We start from the raw sequence: 26,905 nt of genomic DNA, 5'->3' as shown, positions 1-26,905 counted from the left end.
CTAATTGGCACGTGATAAATTACTATTAGTTCAGAGGAGAGAAAACGCAGCATCATTTGTAGTTTACTGAAAAGTAATAGCACAAAAGTAGAAAATACTTTCCACGAGACAATAATAACAGAAATTTTAGCTAAAAATAGCCATTTTAAACATAACTTCCTCTCTTACTGTTTGGCATGATGCAGGAGAGAAAGTTTTCTGTGAATCAGAAGACACCATAGACAACCCGGAAATTAATGAACCGTAGCACACTGAAGAGCTGACCTTGCGGTCACCCCTGGGGCCAGGGACTGAGGGCGGAAGTCAGCTACAAGGCGACCAGCTCTCACTGCGCATGTCGAGGATCCAATCCGAGCCAGCGAGGTTAAACTAGTTTAGCGTGTTCCTTGTTTTCCGGGCAGCTGCATAGCGAGGCGGGGTTTGCCGTTGAGCGACAGACTGTGGCGCTTTGCGATTGGTCAGTCACAGCGTCCGTAAGGCCAAGAACGGTCGACTAGTTTTCTATTCATTAAATACAGGCCTGTAAAGTGTGCCGCAAAAGGCAATTCTGTGAAATTTTTATGTGTTATTTACACTTGAAGTGGTATTTAAATTTGACAGTCTCTACAATCTGAGATTGGCGCTAAATAAACCCCGCCTACCCTACTCTTCGGACTACAGCCTTCGCTTGAATAGACTGGAAAACCAGGAGAAGCGGAGTCGGAGCGGGGCCGGGGCCGGAGCGCCGCTGCGCATGCGCCCTTCCGGCGCGCGGAGCGAAGGTCGCCGGCATCCGCGGAGACAGGGGGCGTCGGGTTCGGCCTCTGGAGCCTGCTGGCTGCCGCCGCGTCCTGGGGAGGCGCAGCACTGTGGGCAGGTGAGAAGGCTGCGCCGCGCCGTCCTTCCCCCAGACCCCGAGCCGGTGTGGGTCTGCGGTGGCGGGGCGCGCGGGGAGCCCGGGCTGCCGGCGGGTGGCTGCTCCTTGCCTGGAGCTGGACTGCGCGCCGGGCTCCGGCCAGCTGGGGGGAAGCAGGAGCGGGACCCGGGCCTCGGACAGGGCTAAGGAGACCAGCCGAGTCCGAGGCGGACCGGACCTCAGGTGGTGTTCACCTTCCAGCCTTGCACCATGCCCAGATCCTGTCATTGACTAACATTGGCTGTTTCACCGTAATCAGAAAAGTACGCGTGTGCTTGCGACACTGGGCCGTGCGGGGACTGAGGCAGGCGTGGCGCCGGCCTCCTGCCGTGATCTTCTAGGGACGGGCAAGAAACGGTGGACGCGCAACGCTGGTAAACGAACAGCAGGTTTCTAGGGGGACCTAGGTGGTTTTTCCCGGGAAGCGGACTCTGAGATTCGTGGGCAGGAGGAGATTCATTAGAGGTGATCGTTTGGGATCTGTCATTCCTGAGGACTAGGGGAGGGGGAAAGTGGAGCCGCCGGGCAGCCCCGGAGAAGGCTGCTCCAGCCCCCTGGTGACGCCGAGGGCGGTGGAGCCCTTCCCGGTGGCTGCATTCTGGAGGACTGGGTGAGACCTGTACAACCCCGCGTTGGTTGGTTGTTGGAGGTCTATTACCTGGGAAAGGGAGTCATTTTACTTCTGTGGAGTCAGTCCTGAAAGGGGCCGGCCCCTGAGGGCTCCCTTGGCCCTCCCAAGACCTGGGAAAATACATCTTTCTTAACAGAGATTAGGGTGGTGCAAGGTGTTCGCCACAGAAGTGGGGCTTTGAGGAAACAGAACATGGGGAAGGATAAGGAAGACACTTTAGGATGGTGCTCCGAGAAGGCCACTAGGAGTAGGAGAGGCCAGAACCTAGAGTGAAAGTTAAGAGTGAGCCACCCTACTTTGGAACCTAGGGCCCAAGATTCTCAGCTGCCCAACAAAGCAAGTGCTGCCTGTGAGAGGGTGGACGGCAGCTACTGTTCCTGTGGCTACTGATTGCCTGCTATAACTAAGACAGAAGTTAGTGAAAATGACTTGAGAGTCAGATAGTGCAGCTTTGCAAACTGAGTCAACTCTGCGAAAGCTTTTAATCCATGCAGTATTTTGCTTTCTCCTAGAGAGTATTGAATGTTTTGTTAGGAGCGTCGCCTCAAGCCTGAATTCTGGCAGACAAAAATCATGCCTCATTCATCTTAGTAGTTTATCCTTAACCCCGATGTCTCCTAACAGATACTGACTGAGCATTTGAATACAGTGGCTGTCCCAAATGCTCAATGTGAAAATTGGTTAGCTCTAAAGGATGCGAACACTAGAGACAAGATTGTATTTGGCTCTATCTTTTTTTTTTTTTTTTTAATCTTTTAATACAAGGTCTGGCTATGCAGTTTGAACTCCTAATGATCCTCCTGTCTCAGCCTCCTTAGTGCAGTGATTACAGGCATGTGCCACCACACCCAGTTTCTGTGGCCCGCACAATGGCACAGCATTCAGGATGGGATCAAACTTGGCACCTTGCGCTTGCCAGGCTTATGTCACTAAGCTGTCTCCCCAGCCCTTGCTCTGTGTAACATTTCCTAGCTTTGTAAGAAGTAACCAAATGTTAGTCAGAATGTTAGATGATAGTGTATAATGGCATTGATCAAGTAGGAGAGTCTAGAGAAGCTTATTTTTATATATGATTTATATTAAAGATAATATGCTTCTACTGATAGTGAAAGAGTTGCCTTAGCTGGAGGACTTCCCACATACTGCACACTGTGCTAAGCTATATATACAAGTCTTCATAATGGGCCCCATATTACAAGTTATTAAATTGAGGCTGGAGAGAAGTGACTTACTCACAATCATAACTAAATTGTGATAGAAGTTAGAATTCCTCTTGTTAGTTAAAGCCTTTGCTTTTAGATAAGCAATATTTCTGAACATGCAAATCAAGTCCATCATATGACGACTCTCAACATTGAATCATTTGGCAACTCTGTAATTTTATTAACTATTATCAGAAACAAGCATGAACTTAATCACACTTCCTTTGCTACGTTGCTTCTTTAGTTTTCTTATTTCTTTCATGCATCATTAGCTTACCTGGTTTACACACTTGACTCTCAGCTGTGACATCCTAGATTGGGATTACAGATTCAGCCCCCTCCCCCAATTAAAATAGCCTGAAGACCACAGACACTGTTTCTTGAAAAAATGGATATTTTATAACTAACTCACTGAAACTGTACAGAAGAATCAGCCTTCTCTTATGAGACCACTTCCCTGAATCTGGGCATTCATTCCAGTCTTCTTTCCTGCTGTACTCTGGATTGACTCCAGTATAGTTTTTCAGATAGTAATAATTACAATCACTAAACCCAGACTGAGTGCCAAATGTTGTGGTAATTATACAACCACCTTGTGATATATGGAAGTTACCGTTCTCCTTTTGCAAAGGGTAGAACTGAGGCACAGTGAGATTCACTGGCTCATCCAAGGCCCTGTGGCCAGCTGTCTAGTGATAAGTAGGTCAAAGCCCAAGTAGTGGGATTCATTCCCTTAATCAGTACATGGCTGTCCATTGTACTAAAATATATTTCATTGTACTTTACTCTTTGAAAACTGAAGGCAGAAACTAGGTGTTATGCTGTATGAAGAAACTGAGATTTCATTCCCTAGTCAAAACTGTCTCTAAAGGCTCCTGAGCAAAGCAGAAACACAACTGAATTTGTTCATTTTGCAAGATGGCTATTTTAAAAGTGTAGAGAACAAATTAGTGGGAGTAGATTGAAGCAGTGGTTCTCAAATGTTAGGTTCAGGATTACCTAGGAAATTTTTTAATGCAAGATTATCAAACAACACCCTCAAGTTCCTGATTCAGTAGGTCAGAGCAGCCTGAGAACTTGGATTTTACTTAACTTCCCAGGTAATGCTATTATTGAGGAGACCATGCTTGGAAAAGCACAGACTTTCTAAGCAAGATGCTCCTTCAAGGATCATGAGGGCCTGGTCTATGGTCACATGCAGAGGTCCTGTCCAATCATAGGATGTGATGAGTGATATAAAAGAGGAGTGAGGAAAAGGGCAGAGCTCACATATCCAGATTTTACTTGTTTAATTATTAACCAAAACAGGAAATCCAGGTGGAACAGTATTTTGTAATGGGCGTAGACTACTTGTGAGGACAGTTAGGTTAAAGGTTAATGGTAACAGTTGGATCTAAGCAGGCAGTGAGAATGGCACAAGCCATTTGTGTGGATGCTTAATACAAACTTAGGGTGTGAATGAGACCTTGGAGTCAACCAAAGACAGGTCTTGAGTAGGAATGCATAGGTGGATGGGAACCAACGGGTCATTAAAGGAAACTGAGAAGGAATAAGTTCAAAACGATCTTAAAATGATTCAGAGAGATCAAGGGTGGAAATGGGGCCGCTGGGATTGTTACAGTTTGGAGCTGCTGTAACCCACAAAACTTGGTCACCGCACTTGTTACTTAGATGTTTGGGGGGTGGGATCTGCAGGAAATGAGGCCCAGTAGAAGAAAGCCTGCTCATCGAGGTGTACCCCTAAAGGGGATATTGAGACCTGAGCTTGCATCTTCTTTAATCTCTTCCACTTCCTGTCCTCTGTGAGGTGAACAGACACCCATCACTTGCTGCCACCTTGGTAGACTGCTGCTATAGGCCCAGATGGATGGGGTCTGTCAATCATAAGCTGAAATTGTGAACCAAAATAAGTCATTCTTTCTTTGAAGTCATTTATCACAGGTATTTTGTTATTTGGAAAGCTAACCAAAACATCTTTATAATTAGAATAGTTCTTGTAGGCTGGGGAGATAGCCCAGTGGCATAATCCCCTGCCTGGCAAGTGCAAGTCCCAAGTTAGATTGCTGATACCTAGGGAGGCTGAGACAGGATCATTATGAGTCTGAACTGCTTAGCAAGACCCTGTATCAAAAACAAAAATTTAAAAAAAAAAAAAAAATCTTTTTTTGTGGAGAACAGAATGAAAGCAGATTATTTGGGTTTGAAGGTGAAATGAGAAGTAAGTCTTAAAAAGATACATACGAATCAAATGAGATTGTATAGTACATGCAGGGGAGGCTGGTGAAGGTAGTTGCTTCAAGGAGTTTGGTTTTGGTTTGATAAAGAAAAATGGCTCTGGTTATGCAGGGGAGGAAGATTTTTTGGATGGGATGTTGGACAGAAGAAGAGATGCTGGCATTAGAACCCTAAAGACACTGGCAGATGGAACTGGAGCGTGGGTAACAGGCTCACCAGTTCCTTGTCTTAGGCTTGGGTAGGGTGTGTAAGAGGGAGAACTGAGATGAAAATCTGCTTTTACAAATGTGAATGGGAAATTGAGGCTTTTAAGATCGATTGTCCCTCTAGTGTCCTGTGGCCAATAGGTTATTTACAGAAATGGAAGTGCAAAGTAAAATTTAAAAATGACGAGAGATAAAAGTTGGTCCTGTAGAGATTCAGAGTAGATCAGGAGCACATAAAATCATTGTGTAACTCTGAGGGCCCAGTCAATGGGACTTTTAAATCTGCAACAGTCTGGTTATCAGCATGATACCAATTCCCTTCTCCCTGACCCAAGCCAACATGAAATGGCAGCCCGGCGGTGAAATCAGTAGAAATGGATGAGAGAATTCTGAGACAACGCTATAAAAAAATCATAACTTTGCTGGTAAGCCCAGCCTGTCAGTAGGCCAATTGTCATGTCTCAGTAGTCATTAATCAATCAAATCCCTTTATATTCTTGACTGCCTGTAGTTAGTGAAGCTGCCATGTAAAATTTGTGATTCTTTCAGTACAATTATTTTTAGTTATAAATACCGTGAACTCAGAGTAAGAATGAGGGGAATAGCAAAATCATGAGGTACATCTGTGTGTCTGAACCTTCACTCTGTTGTGACTGTAGATCCAGTCCCGACCTGGCTGAGCCTCAGCAGCAGCCTGGCTCCTGGCTGCAGGTCCAGCTGACCGTACATGTGGAGTTGGACAGAGGTAGGCTTTTGCAGAGTGAAAGCTGTAAGCACTCAGGTGTAATCCACTGTTTCATCAAGAGTATGACTACAGCATTGTTAGAAAAGTGGCACATCTGGCAAAGCTGTTATCTTAGCTGATACATACAGAAGAGGGGAAAAGTTAAAGAAAACTCTTCTTTGCCTGTGACCCTATTGGGTACCACAAAGGCAGGATGATTTTTTTTCTTAAATGTAAAAACAGTACATATTAATGGGGTACCATGTAATGTTTTATTGTGTATATGTATATGTTATAGCATGTTTAAATCAAGTTTAATTTTATCTACCTTATCAAACATTCATCATTTCATTATGATAAAAACTTTTAAATCCTATTTTCCGGCTTTTTGAGATTCTCTGTAACATGTACACAGAAGTGCCAAAATATGAACTACTGTACAGATACTCCTTCTTCAACAGCCTTCCCTGGTTAGTAACTGACCGAACTTATGACTGAGGTACACTGTTCTGACTTGTGACCTGCGCTGAGAGTTGCGGCCCATCTTTTCTGTGCAGTTCTGTACATCTTGTTTATAGTGCCTCTGTCTTTTTTGTACAATAATCTTGTTAAATAGTACCTTAATTTTTGAGATTGTACTATACAGTGCAGTATGATAGTTTTATGTTGTTATCTGTTATACATTACTGTTGCATGTAAGACTTACCTGAATAAAAGTAGTCATCAAGTTGGAGTTTCTTTGACCATTTCTTTGTTGTGAGTAGTGTAACATACATACTATCTACAATTTCTCATTTAGCGACCAGTTCATTTCAGGAACTAAGGACCAAGGTGCAGGAACAGAGCTTGGTCCTTAAACGAGGAATGTACTTTGGAAATCAAAGATAAAAACAACTGTAACACAAATGATTGGAGCTCAGGATGAGGGATTCACAAAAGCTAAAGCCAACATTGTCTTTGTAAAAGAAAATGTATTATAAAATTGTATAAGCACTGGGAATGGTGGTGCAGGCCTGTACGCCCAGCACTCAGGCAACTAAGGCATAAGTTTGGGGCCAAACTGAGCCACATTCGGAGTTCAAGGTCAACCTAAACTACATGGTGAGACCCTATCCAAAAAAAAAAAAAAAGTTAGTAAACTTTTATCAGAAGTCCTAATCACAAGATCTGGGCGAATGTACTGTTCATAATTGAATTACACAGCTTAATCAAATATACAGAGGTGATATAAATAAAAATAAAGAAAAATTTATTGGTGTAAAAGACACATCACCATTGATCTTCATGAATGTACTCTGCGTCACTTCAATCACACCACATCATTCTTGGTAATTTCTGAAGCAGTTCTTAGAGTTCTCTTTCATGTGTGTCCTTGTGTGACTGCCTTGCTGTCCCAAATGGATTCAAAACATTTACAGCAATTTGCTCAGTTAAAAAAATTATGATGTGTCCTCATCCCCTTAATGCTCCAGCTCTGCACTGTGTGGCTTCTGGCTCTTCCTCAAAGTTGAAGTGACCGTGATAGGCAGATGTTTTGAATTGACTTGGGACCCCATGAAGGCAGCCATGACAGTGCAACTAAAGATGCTCATGAAAGAGTACTTCTAGGACTACGGAAGGAGGAAGCAGGAAGGAGGAGATAAGTGTGCTGAAGTGAGGGCAAGTACTTAGAGGGAAATACATGGCAGTGTGTCTTTATTATAGTAATTTTCTTCAACATTCCCTGTACTTTTTTTTTTTTTTTACTCATCACATTTTGTGGAGGTTTTAAAAACTTAACTAATATTTTAAGTATGTGAACACTATTCCCCCCCTAAAACAGCAGGGGCATCCGGCAAGCCCAGTAGGCACAGTCAATCTTTTATGAAATAGTTTCTGCATCTTGGTTGTTGTAGGCCTAATTTTGTAATAAGGAACACAAAGCTAGATGAATTCTACTTGACATTGTGCCATCTAAAAGGAATAGTTGGAGATCGAGTGCTTAGCTGTTTGGGATTTTTTAGAAGCATAATTTTCCTTTTTGCCCATCTCTTTACTGTCTAATACTGTCAATAAGATGCCTTCAGTTAACTAGGAATGTATAATAAATTCCTGAGAATCTCTCAGAGGCCTGTGGTGGAGATTGAAGAGATAGAAGTCCCTGTATTGCACACTGGGGAGGCAGTAAGTTGTCCTTGACACAGAAATGAGTTAAATTTAAAGAATATTTGTGATCCAAAATACCTTACTGTTTTCCTTCCTTAACCTTCATGTTTGTACAAAAAGATTACATTTGTAATGAGGTGGAGTTACAGCAGCTGTTCATTAATGTCTTGTTGCTCGTTCTCTGTGAAGAATTTAAAGAAAACAACTAAATTCAGCCCAGCTAATCTCTCATTGGACAGAACAGATGCATTTGTCCTCTTAACTTTGGACAAGTAGCATGAGACCACTGAACTGTCCTGGGCTGGTGACCCTCAGTGACTATCACAGTATCCACCACAATGTGTAAATGTTCTCATCTTCATCCAGTACAGATCGAGTATTCCTCAAAACATACTTCAGTATTCCTGATTGTGTTTGATGGGTCACACTGATGACCCATCTTTTTTTTTTTTTTTTTTTCACAGTTCTCTACATCCTATTTATATAAAGCCTCAGTATTTTTTATGCATTGTACATTGTTTTGTACAGTACTATAATTTTTTCTGATTGTACTGTATATTACTATAGTTTTGTGTTCTATTCTCCATTATAATATTACATGTAAGAGTTATGCAAATAAAAGCAAAGTCATCAAGTTGGAGTTTCCTTTGCCCATTTTTTCTGAATATCATAATGTACATACTACATACAATTATTTAGCTACCAATTTAATTACCTAGTTGCAGGAATGGAACTTGGTCATTAAGTGAGGAATATCTTTGTTGTAAATTGTAAGACTCCTATTCAAGATGGACCACTAATTCTTTTTTTTGGAACTGGGAATCCAAAGGATCATTCATTCTTGACTTTTGAAAACTGCTTAGTTGAATACCAAAATCTAAATTGAGTGTCACAGTTGTTAATTCTAGCTCAGTCATTCAGCATTCTGTCTTTTTTTGGTACAGGATCTCACTCTGAAGTTTGGGCTCGTAGTGATCCTCCTGTTTTCAGCCTCCCTAGTGCTGGGATTCCGGGGTGTGCCAACCACGCCCAGTCTTGGTAGTTGGCTCAGTGTACCCAGGGACGGGACTGGCACAGCATGTGATGCCACGGATCAAACCCCAGTCTCTGTGCTTGCCTAGGCAGGCACTTAGTCCATTGAACTATGTCGCTGGCCCTAGCATTCTGTCTTATAAAATGGTTTTATGACCTCAGAAGGTTTCCATGAGACCAAAACAAAATGAAAAGTGAAATGTTTTGAATATATTGTGTATATAATTGAGAGAAGAATACAAGAAAGCATATAAACTTTGTTAAGATTACCAATAAATTTTTTTCTGAACAAAAGACATTTCAATAAATAAAATGATCGGGGGTTGGGGTTGGGGAAATAGCTCAGCAGAATAAGTGCTTGCCTGGAAAGCGCAGGGGCCTGAGTTCAATCCCTGGTTCTCCCAAAATAAATAAATAAAATTATAAATATCTACACTGTTTTATTTGACCTAAAATTTAATAGTCTCATCTTTTTTGTTGTTGTTGTTGTTGTTGTGTGGTTGTTTTGTGGTTTTTTTTTCAGTACTGGGGATAGAACTCAGGACCTTGTGCTTGCCTTGCAAAGCTTCTATTGAGCTATCTCCCTGGCCCTCGTTTATCTTTCTAAATGATTCTCTTTTTTTAAGCAATGTATTTAATGAAGATTCAAAAAAGATATGAAAAGAACAGTATTGCATACAACAAACCAGGTTAGGAGGGGACAGCATCTGCCATTTGTTGTGGCTTCACTCCCAAATTGAAAAGTTCGGTGAATGAGCAGAAAGCATGAACTCACTGTATTTTAGGGACAGGCTAGTTACTGCTTGGGAAGTCAGACTTGGGAGTGTCTGGATGTCCACAGGACAGTTCTGTACCATTTGGAAAGACGTGCCAAGTGTTTTGGGGAAAGGACCATCACTAGATAAATCCAAGTTAGCATAAGCCTCAGTTTTCCAAATTGCATCTTTTATTCTCTCTACTTTTCAAATGATGAACCTTTGTAAAAGTCAAAGTTGGGCTGGAGAGATAACTTGGTGGTCTAAGCACCTGCCTGGCAAGTGCAAGGACCTGGGTTCAATCCCTGGTACCACATGCTATGCCAGCCCCAGAACCCTGGGCCCACTGAGCCAGCCAGAGATGGAGCATGGTGGTGGACGCCTATAATCCCAGCGCGGAGGAGGCAGAGACAGGAGGGTCACTATGGGTCCGAACTGCATAGCAAGAACCTGTACCAAATAAATAAAAGATCAAGAAAAATATTTTTTTACAAAGTCAAAGTTGTAAAAGCATCATTATCAACTTCATTCTGCACATGAATTAACAAAAATCTTTTAATTTGAATTATCCTGAGAAGCAGAGTATAGAATCTATGACCATGGGCTCTGGAGAATTTAAAAGAAATACTATATTTAACAATAAATATTGGGAAAAGAAATTCTCAAATCTTTAGCAGTGAAGGGATTGAAATTAGAATATCTCCATGTAATCTAGTGCAACAGTACAATTTAACATCATAATTTGTATAAAAACATGAACAATATTAAATTATGATGACATTTTTGTTAAAATCTGTAAGATTTTAGATTACATTATTTTCTGTATTTACTAGCTTTTAAAAGTAGGTCTACATTATTAGAAAAGGGTAGAATAGTAATTTTCTTCTTTAAAAAAAACTCAGGAAAATTGAGACAAAATAGTTACAATTTTATCTCCCAAGTATATTCTATTGTACGGGTTTGATTTTGAAAGCTCCACAAGAAGACATGAACAAAATAAGTTAATACCTGTGTACCATATCAAATATGAAATTTTAAAAACTAAAAATAGTGAGCCTTACTTAGTTAAAATTCATTGTGTCTTTCCCTGCACAGTTGGTTGGGCCAAAAAAAACAAAGTAGGTTGAAGTTAAGGCCAATGGCATTTTAAGAGTGCAAGCTTCAACTGTGGCATAGAGATGGCCTACTTTGTATGCAGTGTGATAGTGTTTTTATGTGGATTAAATGGGAAGGCTCAAAATAAAAACCCCCTGTCATCCTGATTCTAATCATTTTTTCTTTTCTTTTTTCTTTTTTTTTTTTAGGTTTTCTTTTTGTATTTAGTACAGGGCCTCCAGGGTCTCACTACACAGATTGGACTCATAGTGATCCTCCTGTTTTCAGCCTCCCAAGCACTGGGATTACAGGTGCACCAACACACCCAGTTTCAATCTCTGTCTTCAGTGCGCCCCAAGGGCAGGGTCAGCACAGTACACCAGGGATCGAACCCTGGTCCCTGTGCCTGCCTAAGCAGGCGCTTTAGTCCGCTGAGCTATCTGGTAAGCCCTTCCTAATCATTTTCCAAGCCTCTCAGAGGACAGCAGAATAATCTATCACAAAGTGGTTACCTGTTCTCTGGCCTCCATAAGCCCAATCAGTACATGAGATATGGAGAAGGTGAGGAAACAGGAACCTGTAGGTATTTAGTAAATACTAAAGCAATCAGTCTTAAATCAGTTCATACCACTAACTAGGAAGTGCTACACTGGGCCTCAGTGATGTTTGGCAAATAATGAATTTTCAGCCAAAATAAATAATATGTTTCAATCTAGAAAAGAATGCACAGATCCTCAAGTCTTGATGAAAAGAATAGACTATTATTGCGTGAAATAGTGTGTCTCTTTAATTCCCACATGATGCAGAAGATTCATTATATGTACAGAGTTATATTCTGAGATGCCATTTTCACTCTTTTCAAAGGCAATTCAAAGCACACTACATTATATGCTGTCAGCTGCACACAGAGCCAGAGCAACACTTTCCTAGATTTGCTGTTGTAGATTGCAGTTTAATCTGTTGTGATAAAAAGAGCAGGATCTGTATTGGGCAACTTCCCATGACTGAGACAAAATCCCTGAGATAAATGAGCTTGTGAGGAGGAAAAGTGTATATTGGCTCATAGTTTGGAGATTTCAGTTCATGGTAGGCCTGTTGCTATTGAGCCTGTGGCAAGGCAGTACATCATGGTGGGAGCCTATTGCAGGGAATGCTACTTAGCTCAGGACATCCAATTAAAGTCTAGTCCCTTCTCTAGTTATATTATTGCACCCTCAAATCTCAAGTGCTCTAAAGCTATTTGAACAGGAGGCTTTACAGTGAAATTTAATCATATTAGAGTTAGTTATAATTGATTTCTTCCAAAAACGGGGCTGGGGAAGCACTTGCCTGGCAAGCGCAAGGTCCTGAGTTCAATTCCTGGTACCGCAAAAAAAAAAAAAAAAAAAAAAGTCATGAGGTCTTTTGGAGCCCTGCCCATTAGCTCAGTTGTATAAGTGACTGCTAAAACAAAGCAATCTGGATGCTGTGGTTCAATCCCCAGATCCTCAAGCCTTACCAGACCTGCCCTGAAGGCATCCCGAGCCAGCCTAAATAAATAAATAAATAAATAAATAAATAAATAAAAACACTTCTTCCAAGGACAGAATATAAGCATGTCAATAAAAAGTGTGATCTTAAAGACTGTGTAAAGTATATAGAGTACCAGAAAAGGCCATAAGATTCTTTCAGTTACAAAGTAGGTCATGCTTTCTCCATTCAGTAGTTTAAAAGCTTAGCATCAAACTCCTTGTGCATAACTTTAGACCTAGAGCAGAAATTGTAGTGCTGGAAATAATATATATACATTAGCCTAATAGTTTCAAACTTTTATTTGAAATACACAACCTAGAGACAATTCAGGCTACTCAGCTCATTGCTGTCATGTTTTGATACTGATTCCAATGTTAATTGATAGGTAGAAATTCTGTTCACATATCTTTCTAATTGTATTTATACAAAGTGATTTGGGAGATTTTGTGATACTAAAATATAGGTGCGACTAAATTCTTTAGCATGTCTCAAAGGATGGAATACAGTCATCACAATCTGTCAAGTTGTCACTAATGAATATCTTTTAAATGTAAAAGTATAAAGAGGCTTTGAATTTTTTTCTAGACTTAAGTTTTCAAACCTGTGGGTCCTCAGAACACAGCTTTCCTGGGTTCTATGCCATGCTTGTCAAATGAAAGACAGGGAAAAAGTGTATTCGTCACCAACTAGGTCTTAAACTTTGGCCACTATTTGCTCCCAGTATCTTCATATAACTTTCTAGGGTAGGTAGGGCTACTAGAGATCCAGGTCAGAAACTAGTGAGTGCAGTGGTTCGGCATATAAATATGGAAATAGCACTAACTCATTCTAATTACTAGCTGCTGTGCCAGAGTCTTTTGCTACAATTAGAATCCATACTTACTACTCCAGTCTCAATTAAAACACCATCATTTACATTTTGTCAAAACAGGAAACCTAACTTCTCACTGTATGTTTAACAATTACCATTTTGATACTTCTGTTAAAATTATAACTAAATGTAATTATAAAACAAGACCAGGCATGGTGGCACATGCCTATAATCCCAGCGCTCGGGAAGCTGAAAATGGGAGGATCACTACAAGTCTGATCTGTGTAGTAAGACCCTGTAGACCTTGTATTAAATACATTAAACAACAGCAACATAAAGCTTAAGAGCTTGGCATTTTAACACACACTGGGAGACTGAGGCAGGAGGATCCCAAGTTTGAGCCCAGGCTAGGCAACTTAGTGATATACTGAGATCCTATTCCAGAATAAAATTTGGCAGTGGATGTAGCTTGGTGTGGAGGCCCTGGGCTTAATCCCTGTACTGCAAGAAAAAAAAAGAAAATTTTAAAAAACATAAGGGCTGAGGATGTAGCACAGAAGAATGTTAGCCATGAGTTCAGTCCCCAGTGTGGAAAGGAAAGAAGAGAAGAGAAGGAAAAGGAGAGACATTAATTACAAACATAAAGAATTATGAATATTTCCAAGAGTTTTGTAGCTTTTCCTGCAAATAGTGTTGTTCTTAGTCAACTGTAATTGTTAGCTCAGAGTAAAGTACTGTTTTATATATGTTTCCCCAGTCTGAGGTCCTGCTTTCCCTTAGTTTCTACACAATATCTCCTACCAGCAACTCTAAAATATTACTATAGTTTTTGTTGGAATACAGTGTATTATTTACAGTGGCTTATAAAATAATTTGAAGGATATATATATATATATCTCCCCCACTACATCCAGTCTTCTGTTTTATAATTACATTTAGTTGGATATGTTTTCCTGCTTTAACTGTAGTCTTTTCTTAGGTCCTCTGATGCCATGAGTTTTCAGAACTTCTGGAGAGACTACCAAGTTTTGGTTGTTATGGTGCCCTTAATCGGGCTCATCCATTTAGGGTGGTATAGAATCAAAAGCAGCCCTGTTTTCCGAATACCTGCTAAGGACAACATTGCTGAGCCAGAGAGTCTAGCACTTGCAAGTCCACCGAAGAACCAAAGCCAAGGAAAATAGGTGTGTAATCTTCAGGTGAGTTCCATTTAATCTGGTCAGCTTTCGAGTATGTTCCAGTGATGAGAAACTTGATTTTACAGAGCTCTGGCAAGAAAAAGCCTAAACTGACAAGATACGTGTTATTTTTACTATAACCCACCTTTTTCATGTTTTCTGAGACAAAACTAGTTGTACTCATCCATTAGCGTCTAATACCTTAGCTTCAAAATAATGTGTTACTTTTCAAAATCTGTGAAATAAACAAGATACAGCTGTATAATTTGAGTCTATCGAACCTTATCAGTAATTCCAAAATTCAGGAAGTTCTAAAACCCTTTTTTTTTTTTCTTTTTTTTTTTTTTTGCGATACCAGGGATTGAACTGAGGAAACCTTGCACTTGCCAGGCAGGTGCCTAAGCTGCTGAGCTATCTCCCCAGCCCTCAAAATGTTGTTTATGACTGTTTTGACAACAAAACTTGTCCTTAAATAATATGAGGCAATTTGAAATGTTTATTCTACTTGATATGAAAATTTAGTTCAACTGCTAAAATATGGCATTGCTGAAATGTTGATCATAAGTGTTGTACTAGGTAATTGATTTTTTTTTAAATGTATTGGTACAGGGTCTCACTATGCAGCTCGGACTCATAGTGATCCTCCTGTCTCAGCCTCCCAAGCACTGGGATTACAGATGTGCACCACCATACCTGGTCTCAGTGGCCAGCTCAGCACATCTGGGAGGCAGGGCCAGTGCTGCATGTGGTGCTGGGGATTGGACCCTATTCCCTGTGCTTGCCTAAGCAGGCACTTGGTCTACTGAGCTATCTCACTGAACCTTACAATTGATTATGAGTAATTTATTTCTGTTATGAATATTAGACCATTATGAACATTAGATACAAAAACGTCTGAAAGTCATCAGCCCCTAAGGGTTCTAGATAAAGAACTATGGCCGTGTAATTATAGAGCACATTCTGTTCTAATAAACCTGTTGGATCTTGAAGTAAGTGTAAGTATTATGCTCTAAATTTTGGTACAAGTAAGTCACCTTAAGATTCTGTTCCTTACAGGAAAGCTCAGTAAGATTTTCCTCATTTAAAAAAGGCTTCAGATTTTGACCAAGTAATAAATTTTCTGTGAACTTCGTATTTATAGATGAGTTTTAGTGGATATGAACAAGGCCGTAACTAGAGAAATACTTTGATTAATTATAGTCTCATGAATTTTATGTATAAAATCTAATGTAAAATTACCACGTGGAAATAACTTTGCTAGACCAAGTGTGTTTCTCGGATTTCATTAAGTCTGAAAAAGCCACTGAAATAATATTTAAGGCATAAGATGAGCCGGTAGTTTGTGTGCTTGTGTTTTTCATTTATAGTTGTTTCCTCCTCATGCTGTAATCAGAGGTTCTCCTAGCTTTATTATTATTATTTTTAAGGTTTATTTATTTATTTGGTACAATGTCTCACTACGCAGTTAGTACTCCTGTCTCAGCCTTGCCAGCTCTGGGATTACAGGTGTGAGCCACCACACCCAGTTTCAGTGGCCGGTACAGATTGGGGCCAGCATGGCATGTGGTACCGGGGATTGAACCTGGGTCCTTGCGTTTGCCAGGCAGGCACTTAGGCCACTGAACTATCTCCCAGTCCTCCTGTAGCTTTATACAGAAAAGGGGAAAGCTGGCCAGGTTGCCTTCACTTTGGTTGAACCCAGTTACTGTAGCTACAGCTAAATTGGAAGCAGTAACCAAAATAACGCCTTACATAACATTTCCTTTTCTACCCCTTCTTTACACACCTTCAGATCACCATCTTGGTCTGTAGCTCCATACTGTACCTCCATCTGCTTTAAGAAGTGCATTAGGCTAAGTAAGTAGATTACTTTTATTGCTCAATTCTCTAAGTAGCTGGCATGATTAGCTGCCTGAATATAATTTACAAATAATTGGCTAAACCTTCACCTTCAAAACACTAGGCATTAACAAATAAGGCGGATAAGCCCAAATTTTTTTTTTCACATATTGAAGTATAGAGAGTTCAAGTCTCAAGGAATACCACTTACTATTACTGTATTTTTCCTTTCCCACTTGGTATATATTATTTTATGGTACTTACACTCTTTGAAATGGAATTATAGATCAGATTCTACTTTTCGCTTTGTCATACAGCACATCCCTTGGTTTTTGTATTTGTTGTCATTAACATTTGGGGAGGGGGTTAGTTGGTTAGCACTTTGAAAATTGAAAATTACTGATTGCTAGACTAAAACAAAAGAAAATTGACTCTAGCATGTATATACAACATAGTTTGTGTATTGATACAAATGTGTTGTATGGATTTATTCAGTGTAGACTGTATAGTATTGAATTTTTCCTGGAATGTTAACAATTGTTCATAATTACAAGATTTGAGGTCTGGCCAAATAGCTCACTGGATTAAAGTGCCTGCAAGCAGGCGCAGGTGCTGGGGGTTCGATCCCTGGGCCTGCAGTGCTGGCCCCACCCCTGGGGGGCACTGAGATAGCAATTGAGACTGGGCATGCTGGCGCGCGCCTATAATCTCAGCTCTTGGGAGGCTGTAAACAGGTGGATCACTAGAGTCCAATTAGTAGTGAGACCCTGAACACCCCGTAGTCCCTTCCCTAAAAAAAGAAAAACAAAACAAGATTTGATATAGATGCATCTAGTTTCAAAGCAAAGTTATTGAACAAACCATAACCTTAAATCTCACCACACAGGAATTAAAACATTTGAGACCATTTCTTTAAGATGCGGAGACCAAATTTTTAGATTATAATGTAGCTTTCTCTCTCCCAGAACTATGACATGTTCTAACAACTGCACATAAGCTGTCTAGCTGTGTTGTGCATTCCAAATCATTGAAATACAAGAACTTTTTCTATATTGGGGCAGTGTGTTGAAGAATAAAGTAATATTATGTCTAAGTTAACTTACCTTTCTCATTTTCTTGAGGCTTCAGACAGTTGAATTTTCATTTTATAAAAATGAAGAACATGAAAATAAATGTTGAACTGCAGTCTGCGAACTAGTTTGAAGTTATTCCTCCAAGTGTTTTGTTTTTATTTCTTACAGGGAGAGGAAGCTTTGAAACTGAGCTTGGTATTAGAAGAAGAAATGAAAACCAGTTGGATCAGAAAGAACTGGCTTCTTGTAGCTGGGGTGTCTTTCATAGGTGTCCATTTGGGAACATACATCATCCAGAGGGCTGCAAAGCAGTCTGTGAAATCTCAGGGGGGCAGCAAACAGAAGAGTACTGAAGAATGAAGTAAAATAAATACTCTGAATTACTAATATGTTATTAAATCATTATGTGCTGACTATCGGAAACACTGAACTGTATAATTTTATAGCCACAACACTAAATTCAGACCTTCCTTCCTGAAGAATATGTTTTGAAATATTTAAACACATGGCAGTAAGTAGAAAATGTAGTTAACAAAATACAGACTAGCTTCACAAGTCGCACCCACACTATGATGTCTTGTTTCGAAGCTCAGAAGCCATCACTGTGTCACAGTGACCCACTCACAGCCGAGAAAGTCAGGGCCACACTTGCTGTCTTGAAAGGCATCCTCACATCCTGCTACGGCCCCTATGGACGGCTGAAGCAGCTGCACAGCGGCACGGGGGGCTCTGTGTGCACGACCTCCCAGTCCACAGTGCTGCTGAGGAACCTCCCGGTCACCCACCCCATATTAAAGATCCTCACAGCCTCAGTGCAAAACCACGTGTCCTGCTTCAGTGACTGTGGCTTATTCACAGCCATTCTTTGCTGCAACCTCATCGAAAATGTTCAGAAAACAGAGCTGACAGCTGCCACCACCATTAAACTTAATAAACATCTTCTGAATTTCTGCACCAGTTATCTCAGGTCTGAGGGGTGTGCTTGCCGAATCCCGGTGGACTTCAGTAGTACCCAGACCCTCCTTTGTTTGGTGCGCAGTATTTTAACAAGTAAACCTGCTTGTATGCTCACCAGGAAGGAGGTAGATCATATCAGTGCTTTGATACTTAGAGCTTTTTTGTTTATAATTCCAGAAAACACAGAAGATCCTCTCATTTTAGGAAAGAGTATAATTGTACCTTTAAAGGGTGAAAGAGTTATAGATTCTGCCTTGTTACCTGGAGTACTCCTTGAAATGTCAGTGCAATTAATGAGGATGTTACCTGTTGGAAAATCAAGTGCCCTCAAGGTGGCGCTCTTTTCTACGTCTTTATCAGGAGACTTTTCTGACCCTGGAGAAGGAAATTTAGTGGTCAGTTACGGGGTGTCTCTTGAAAAGGCAGCCCTGGACCAGTTGCTTGACCTGGGAAGGCAACTAGTTAGTGACCATGTGGATCTTGTCCTGTGCCAAAAAGTTATGCATCCATCGCTGAAACAGTTCCTAGGTACCCATCACATTATGGCCATAGACAGAGTGGGAGTGATGCTGATGGAGCCCCTCAGCAAAGTGACAGGTAAAAAGCACATGGCTTTTGCCCCTTACAGTTAATAAATGCTTTTTGGAGCTGACACTTGGTTTTTATCACTGTTAAAATCTTACATAATTTTAGAAGCTGCCAATGTCACAGTGTGTATCATTTCTGGCAGCAAAGGTTGTTTCTTAAAAAGATCCTCTATTGTTCACTTACCAAAAGTGGAGTGATTATGACCATTTTCTATTTTTCAGCCCTGAAATGTGCTAGTCTATTCTAATTATAACCCCAGGTAGTTGAGAAGCCTAGCATCCTTAAACTGTCTTTCACACCTTACTCAGAACTATCCTACTCAAATTTAGAAGGCTTCTAAGTCATATTATATTCAAAAGATAATTTAATAGCTAGAATACTCTTCATTTTTATCCTAACACCATTGATATGCTGTACTTCTGCTCAAATGGTGGTTCCTGATGGGGGGAGGAAGATACATTTAAATATCAAAAAATATTCTTGGCTGAGCTTGAAAACCAAGGTCACCTTTCATTTTTAGCACCTATAATAGGCGTGGGACACAACAGAATCTAAAACATTTGCTGAACTGAATGTGATATATTTAGTAACCTAAAGAATTACAGTAGGCAAGAAATCCATATTAAAAGTCACATCTAAGATTCATACTTACCTGGTATTGCCAAAGAAAAGTAGAATTGCTGATTGTAGTCACTTTTCGGTATCCCATTAAATACATTTGCAGCCTTGCAGAAGGATGACCATTTAGTTCTGCATTGACTGCAATTTTGGTTATTCAGCTGTTAGTGTCTTTCTTACAAATCATCAAGAAGTATTGGTATGGATAACATATGCATTGTATTGTTCAGTGCCCTTTTTAGGACACATGAATATCAAAGTGAAAATTATTAAGAAAAAATAAATCGCAGAAACTCATTGCTAAGGGCCAACTCCTCCTATCCTTAAATATTTAGTAGCTCTTTATGAACCTGGCAATTTCCAGCCTATACATATTGGATATTCTGGCTCATTCAATCTGTTCTTAAAGTATGGGATATTTTCCATAGAAACAACACTGAGTTCTAGCAGGAACTGGGATCCTGCCCCAACCCAGAGTTGTTATTTGATGCAATGTGTGCTTGGCCTCAGTTTAAAAGAAAGAAATGCCAGATGGATGAGGTGCTCTAGATTGCAGTTTTAATATTCAGACTCTAATATTCTTTTAGAATTTTGATGTGGCTTTCTTCTGTAACCATGTTTGTGAAAATTTAAGCCATCCTAGTTTATTTATATTTGCACTAAATTATGATTTGTAGTGTCTTACTATTTTACCTATGCAGGGTGAGAGAATAAAACATTACTAGATCAAATGATAAAACCATGAAATAAATATGCCATATACTTTGTTTTGATATGATTTAAGTAGGTGTTTATGCAAAAACAGTTGTTAAGCACCAATCATTCCTGTGTGTTCCTAAATAGAATCTTGTAAGTTCTAATTTCGTTTGTTTTAAATTGAACTAGTAATGCCTTGAGAAAAAGACCCTTTGCATTCACTTCCCCTTTATCCTCAACTAATGAGGTTCTTAACTTGGGGTCTTTGATGTCTGGGAATTCACAGTTTCTGAACCTCCTAAAAATGTAGGCAAAATTTTACGTTCTTTACTGGAAAGAGTACAAAATAGCTTCTAACATGTTTAAAGAGGTTTTTAAAGGAAGGATACAAAAGAACCTATGCTTTACTCTTTGTATATTATTTTAATAGCTCAATACTAATGTCAGATTTAAGGAAATTCCTTTTTATTTTATATTCATTTATTTGTTTTTGCAATTGGACATTGAGCTCAAAGGCCTCACACTGAACCACACTGCCCTGCATGGGTATATGACCTCACAGAAGACAAGTTGCTGAGAATTGAGGGCCTCTGTAGGGGCCTCTCTGACTTGCCATGTGTAAGGTGGATCTTTATTATTCCAAAATAATTCTAATCTTTATTATTCCAAAATTTAACAGTTCATGTTACAAATGACTGCATTTCAGATTTGATTTTCATATTTTTTTATTCTGAGATAGGGTCTCACTGCTGAGTCACTAAGCTCCCCCAGCTGAGCTGAAACTTGAGGTCCTCCTGCCTCAGCCTCCCAGAGTGCTGGCATTGTAGGTGTATGTCAGCATGGCCCGCTGAATTTACTCTACATTTCATATTTTAAGCAATAAGCTGTGAAATTTCTGTATCACCTAGGAATAATACTAGCTCTGAATTTTTTTTCTCCACCTTTCCTTATATATTTTGTGTTTTCTGGACTTTCCAAAACTAGGAGCACAGCCCATTGGGTCCTTAGGTCCAGTATCTCCTAGTAGTTACGGAAGCGTGAAAGACTGGTGCTCTGCTAAATTTGGCTACAAACATTTTTTTCATCTTATTCCTAAAGAAGCTACTGTCTGCAGCTTGCTTCTCTGCAACAGAAATGACACTGCCTGGGATGAGCTGAAGGTAAGGAAGGAACTTTGAATTCCACATGCAGGCCCTGAGGCAGGAATGATATAGTCATTGAGCACGTACTGTATATCTAGTGTCTGAAAACTAATAATGTTTAAACTTACTTAAAAATTATTTTAAAAGACATACTGTCATTAATCCCACTCAAAATCCTTCCTCTCAGGCCAAAGCAGTTATCCCATCATTCTTGCCACTTTCTGAAACAGTTCTGGAAGTCCTCTTTCTTGAATGTCTTTAGTTGTGCTGTTGTAGCTTGTAGGGATCTGTTGGTCGCAGTGTGATCCATTCTGCGGCAGGAATGAGAAAAAGACAGACAAGAAGAAAAAAGCTGGGCTAGGTGGTGGCTGGTCTGCCTGGTTGCAAGAGGAACACAGGAGCAAATCAAAATGGCCACTTATTTATACCTTTGCAATGTTGGTAACACCTGACACAGGTCCGGGGAAAGAGCTCAGTGGAATAAGTGCTTGCCTGGCAAGTGCAAGGTCCTGAGTTCCATCCCTGGTACCACCAAAAAAAAAAAAAAAAAAAAAAAAAAAAAAAAAAAAAACAAAACAAAAAAACCCTGACACAAGGTTGCCTAGCGACCACCAGCTGACCTTAACAAGACAGGATGTTTATCCCAGGACTTAGGTAGCATGTTTGCTTTAGGGACTGAGGCCTCGTCCCACCTACACACTGCCTCATCCTGTATCAGTTCAAAGCCTTCACTCTTCATGATCATTTTGATGTTTTTGTTTGTTTTTGGTATTTGAAGTAAGAGAAGTCACACAGTGCCAGATCCAGCAAATAAGGTGGGTGAGGACAGTAATGTTTTTGAAACCTGCCTTCTTTTAGGATGGCACTTGGCAACATCATTTTCTGGACATTTTATCACTGTTTGTGCAGACATGAGAAAGCACTTTGAAAACTGCTTCAGAAAATGATTAAAACAATGGGATAGGTGTGTTTGAAGAGGAGGAGTATTTTGAGGGAGATTAGTGGCAATGTGTCTTTGACTGGAATACATTTTTAAAAATCTACATATAGCTGGCAACATAGTTCAGTGCTGGAGCTTGTGCTCATAATAAAGGTGGTGTTGGGTTCAATCCCTGCACCAAAAGAAGAGATTGTGAAATGCAAAGCCACAAGCTAACGTGTGACACCACAGATCTGCTATTCACAAGAAGCCTTGATGTGAGCTTTCTAATTTGACTTGTTTACATGCTAATATGTACAAATAATTCACTTAGAAAATGAGTTCCCAAGTCAGGACCCATCACCTACTTTAGTACAGTTCATTGCTCTGTACCAACAGTAACAACTGCAACTTTTATGTAAGGGAACCAATATTCTGTGGTACTAATGACAAGTAAAAGATTCACAGGCCAACCTGATAGCCCCCTGGGGTGCACTGAGACACAATGGAGACTGGGCATGGTGGCGCATAACTGTAATCTCAGCACTTGGCAGGCTATAAACAGGAGAATCACTAGGAGTCTGATCTATGTAGTGAGACCCTGTAGACCGTGTACTAAACATACAAAGAAAGAAAAGTTTCACATATACTCAAGGGTGTATATCCCTGCTGAGTCAAGTATGTTTTTTTTTTTTTACTACTATTTGGCATTTTAGCTATTATTGCCAAGCAAGCACTGATGCTGCTGAGCTATCACCCAAGTCCCAAGTTATTATTTCCAAAAATTTTAAACTGTATGACATTTATACAATTAATATATATTTAGACCAAATAAATTTTTTAGAAATTGGGACAAATTCTGTTTACTGTATATTTGTGAATTATACTTTGAAGTACTACATGCATATGAAAAAATATAAATCACATTCCATGAAGCAGACCTCCAGCTAAAATATCTTTGATCTCTAATCTTTATTATTCTAAAATGTATTAATCATATTACAAAGTTAACAAAATAGAGCTTGTTTCTTTCAGTTGAAATGAGGCTCTTTGAGGGCTGGAGATATAGGTCAGTGGCACAGTGCATGTGTGGCAAGCTCCAGGCACTGAGTTCGATTCCCAGTGCAAGGAAAACATCAGGCTCTTTGCATTCTACTGGCTATGTTGATTTGGGATCACACTGATGCTTGTGTTGTTTCTGATGTGATGCCTGATTGTGACTCTTTGTTCTCAGCTCACATGTGAGACGGCACTGCATGCATTGCAGTTAACAATCAAGGAGCCATGGGTTTTGCTGGGAGGTGGCTGCACTGAAACTCATTTGGCTGCATACATCAGACACATGGTAAGTTGGAGAGACCTCTGCAGAGGAACTCAATTCTCAGCAACTTTTCTTTTATGAGATATAAACTGAATTATAATACTCTAGCACCTTTAATGCTTAATTGTTGAATAATTTAACTCAGACATTGTACTTGAAAACACTCCAGGAAAATAATTCTTATAAACAGCAGGTCTTTATTGCAAAAAGTTATTACAACTCTAATCTTTTAGCAAGTGATACCATTCTTTGAGTATTGTCTGTATAGACTGCTTAATAAAACTGGCATTCCAATACTGAGAATTCACAGAAATCTGAAATCCTGAAATTCTCACACAATTGATGTTCACAACAAGAGGGTCAAGTATGTTAGTACTTTCTGGAGTATCAAGGAAAAACTTCATTTATTGTAACATTCCAAGCAACAACTTTTATTGGAATTTTAGATTGATATCTATGTGTAGTATATATTAATTCTACTAGATAGAATTTTTTGGTTAGTTCAGGAAGCACCATTTCCTGACTATTGTCAGGTAAGTTCAGTGCATTATAGTTCTGATGCACTATTTCATGTAAGTCCTAGCATACTTTATTTGAAAATAGACTTAAAACGACATCTCAGCTGGACTCGGTCACATTTTTTTAGCCAATCAAAGGAACCACTGTTTCAATATAGGCAGCTCCAATGGAATACCATGTCTGACAAAAGTAAATGAAAAAAGGGGATATAAATGAAGGACTATTTTGTAGTGAAAAAAAAATATATATATATATATGAAATTATATAGATATATAGCTACTTTCACTTAGTTCAATGAGAAGAAAGATTTGTACTAATAGTGTTTAGACAAAATATCATATCTGCATCTTGTTCTATGAGTAACTACTATGAAGACAATATGCATTAATTATTATAACTGTCCTACTAACCTGTCACAATGCTGTTTCTTTCTCAATAAAATTAATATTAAAAAAACAATATAGCCAGCTCTGTATACAGGGTTGAAAGAGACATCAGAGAAAAAAATGAGGCAAGGGGCTTTGTACCTCAGGAGAGCACAGCTTGACTTCTCCTATGGAGCTTTAATGTTGAGAAACTGCCCCTGTATGCAGTAAATGCACCATGTCTTGCCCTCATGCACTGAAGAGGCAGCACCAGGAAGTCCCTCAGAAAACACTGGAGTAGGTTTTCCTCTGATTCAGTCATTCTGATACAGAGTTGGGAACACACAATTTTATTATAAGCAACCAGGTTAAGAGCTTGCAGCCAGGATAACTGACCCATACAAATCCATGTCCATTGTGACCAAATTACAATCAAGGTGTGTACATCAAGGTGTGTAGAAACTTTCTGAATAAGGTTTTGACCAAATGTCTTACTCTACTGAAATGTTCTGTGTTGATTACTCACTACATGTTTTTGATGTTTTTATTACTCTTTAGATTCATAAGGAGCCAGGAAGTATTGTCCAAGATGATGAATGTACTCAAGCAGAACTTGAGCTAATTGCTGACGCTTTTTGCAGAGCTCTAGAGTCTCTTGCTGGCTCTTTGGAACACGATGGAGGTGAAATTCTGACTGACATGAAGCATGGACACTTTTGGTCAGTTCAGGCGGGTCCTCCCTCTGTTGTGAACTGGCCAGATTTGCTTTCTCGGTGTGGCTGTGGAGTGTTCAGTAACCAGGAAGGACTCAGCTGGTCTGTCCTAAGAAGCACACATCATCCTTTTGCACCTGAGATACACCTTCCACATGAAGCTCTGGGAATCAGTCAACAGTCAGCCCACAGCCTGACTGTGGACTGTTTAACTGCTAAGCTCAGTGGCCTGAAGGTGGCTGTAGAGACAGCCAATCTGATATTAGATCTTGCCTATGTCATTGAAGATAAAAACTGATATAAAGAATAGCCTGTTTATGAATAGACTAGTCAGACTCACTTAAGGAAAACAGTGTGTACTCCTCTCCCAAGAACTTCTGCAGATACAGACAGATGACTTACAAATTATAGACAACTTATTTAAATGATGATGTCAGTCTTCAATAGAAATGTAATAGAATAATAAAAACTTGTAGCATTATTTAAGATATCATCATTATCGAAGGGATTCCATGATACTGCTTTATGTTCTTCTCAATTTTGTTACTATTTTCACATCATTCTAACATACAGAAATTTTTAAACTTTTCTAATCAATGCGCCAGTTTGGATATACTTATTATAGATATTTTCTAGTTACTACCAATTACATAAACTTAAAGTATAAAATTACGAAGTATCAAAAGCATTCAGTGCATACTGCTTAATCAATAGAAGTGTCCCAGATGTAGTGAAATCTCACTTTTTTTAGTGTCCTTTATCTCAGACTTGTGTTAGTCATATGTTCTATAGTGATACAGAACCTGGTTTGCCTGTAGTTGTTAGTTTTTATTAATTCCACACTGTTGGTATTTTGAGGAGAGTTGTGAATAGGGGAAAATCATTTATTTTTATTTTTAATTTTTTTTTTGGCGGAAACAGGGATTGAACTCAGGCCCTTGCAGTTGCCAGGGAAGTGCTTATTCCACTGAGCTATCTCCCCGGCCCTGAAAATCAATTTATATAATAAGATTGAAACAACTTTTTAATGTCATCATATTCAGTGTAGGAGGAGTGCTTTGTTTTCAGACCAGCATTTTTCAGCGTTGGCACTGTTGACATTCTCAGCCAGCTGATTTTGTATTGTGCAAGGGTCATCCCATTCATTGTAGAGTGTCTAGCAGTACCCCAGGCCTCCGTCCACTAGATGCCAGTAGCACACGCATGTTGTAAACCAAAATATCTTGAGATATATGTCTTCTCGGGAACAAAAACACATCTTTGGTTGAGAACATATCTAGACTGACAGAAAAGGAAGGAAAATAAGAGTTTAATATCAGGACTTCGGAAAGCAATATAGAGACAAGGAGTGGAAAATATTCCTTTAGTCTGTCAAGAGTACAAAGAAAAAGCACTAGCATAACTTCCATATTCAGAGTAGAGACCCTGATGATTCAAGAATGTAACTGAATTTTATGCAAATTCCAGGTAAATTGAAGAAAAAATATAGAATACAATTACATCAATAAGTATTGAGGGTGCTGGCGTCATAGCTCAGTGTTCTAGGGCACCTGCCAGGCAAGCTTAGGCAAATGCAGGGACTGCAGTTTGATCCCCCGGCACCACATGCCATGCCAGCCCCACCTCCAGGGTGGGCTGAGTTAGCTGGAGTCTGGGTGTGGTGTCCCATGCCTGTAGTCCCAGCACTAGGGAGGCTGAAAGCAGGAGGGTCACAAGAAGAAGAGGAGGAGAAA

At 39.7% G+C, this 26,905-nt stretch overlaps 1 protein-coding gene across 4 annotated transcripts; it reads left to right on the top strand.

Annotated features, from left to right (window-relative positions):
- Nucleotides 1–723: 723 nt before the first annotated feature.
- Mkks (McKusick-Kaufman syndrome) lies at nt 724–25,653 on the top strand. 4 transcript variants are annotated; one of them, XM_023718600.1, is made up of 8 exons: nt 724–856; nt 1,155–1,269; nt 5,829–5,914; nt 14,223–14,442; nt 17,502–18,887; nt 21,177–21,352; nt 23,488–23,598; nt 25,018–25,653. In XM_023718600.1, exons 5-8 carry the CDS (start codon nt 17,903–17,905, stop codon nt 25,468–25,470), a joined length of 1,725 nt encoding a protein of 574 aa, XP_023574368.1. In that variant the 5' UTR covers nt 724–856; nt 1,155–1,269; nt 5,829–5,914; nt 14,223–14,442; nt 17,502–17,902; the 3' UTR covers nt 25,471–25,653. The 4 variants fall into 4 exon arrangements, with proteins under 4 accessions (XP_023574368.1, XP_023574369.1, XP_004634359.2 ...); XM_023718601.1 differs by lacking the exon at nt 1,155–1,269 and having other exon boundaries at nt 14,223–14,427; XM_023718599.1 differs by lacking the exon at nt 1,155–1,269 and having other exon boundaries at nt 727–856.
- The last annotated feature ends 1,252 nt before the right edge of the window (nt 25,654–26,905 follow it).

The sequence above is a fragment of the Octodon degus genome, unplaced genomic scaffold, assembly GCF_000260255.1.
Source record: "Octodon degus isolate 3935 unplaced genomic scaffold, OctDeg1.0 scaffold00060, whole genome shotgun sequence".
In the NCBI taxonomy this organism is placed as follows: Eukaryota; Metazoa; Chordata; class Mammalia; order Rodentia; family Octodontidae; genus Octodon; species Octodon degus.
The sequence above is the reverse complement of the archived record's forward strand: the minus strand, read 5'-3'. Positions and strand labels throughout refer to the sequence as shown.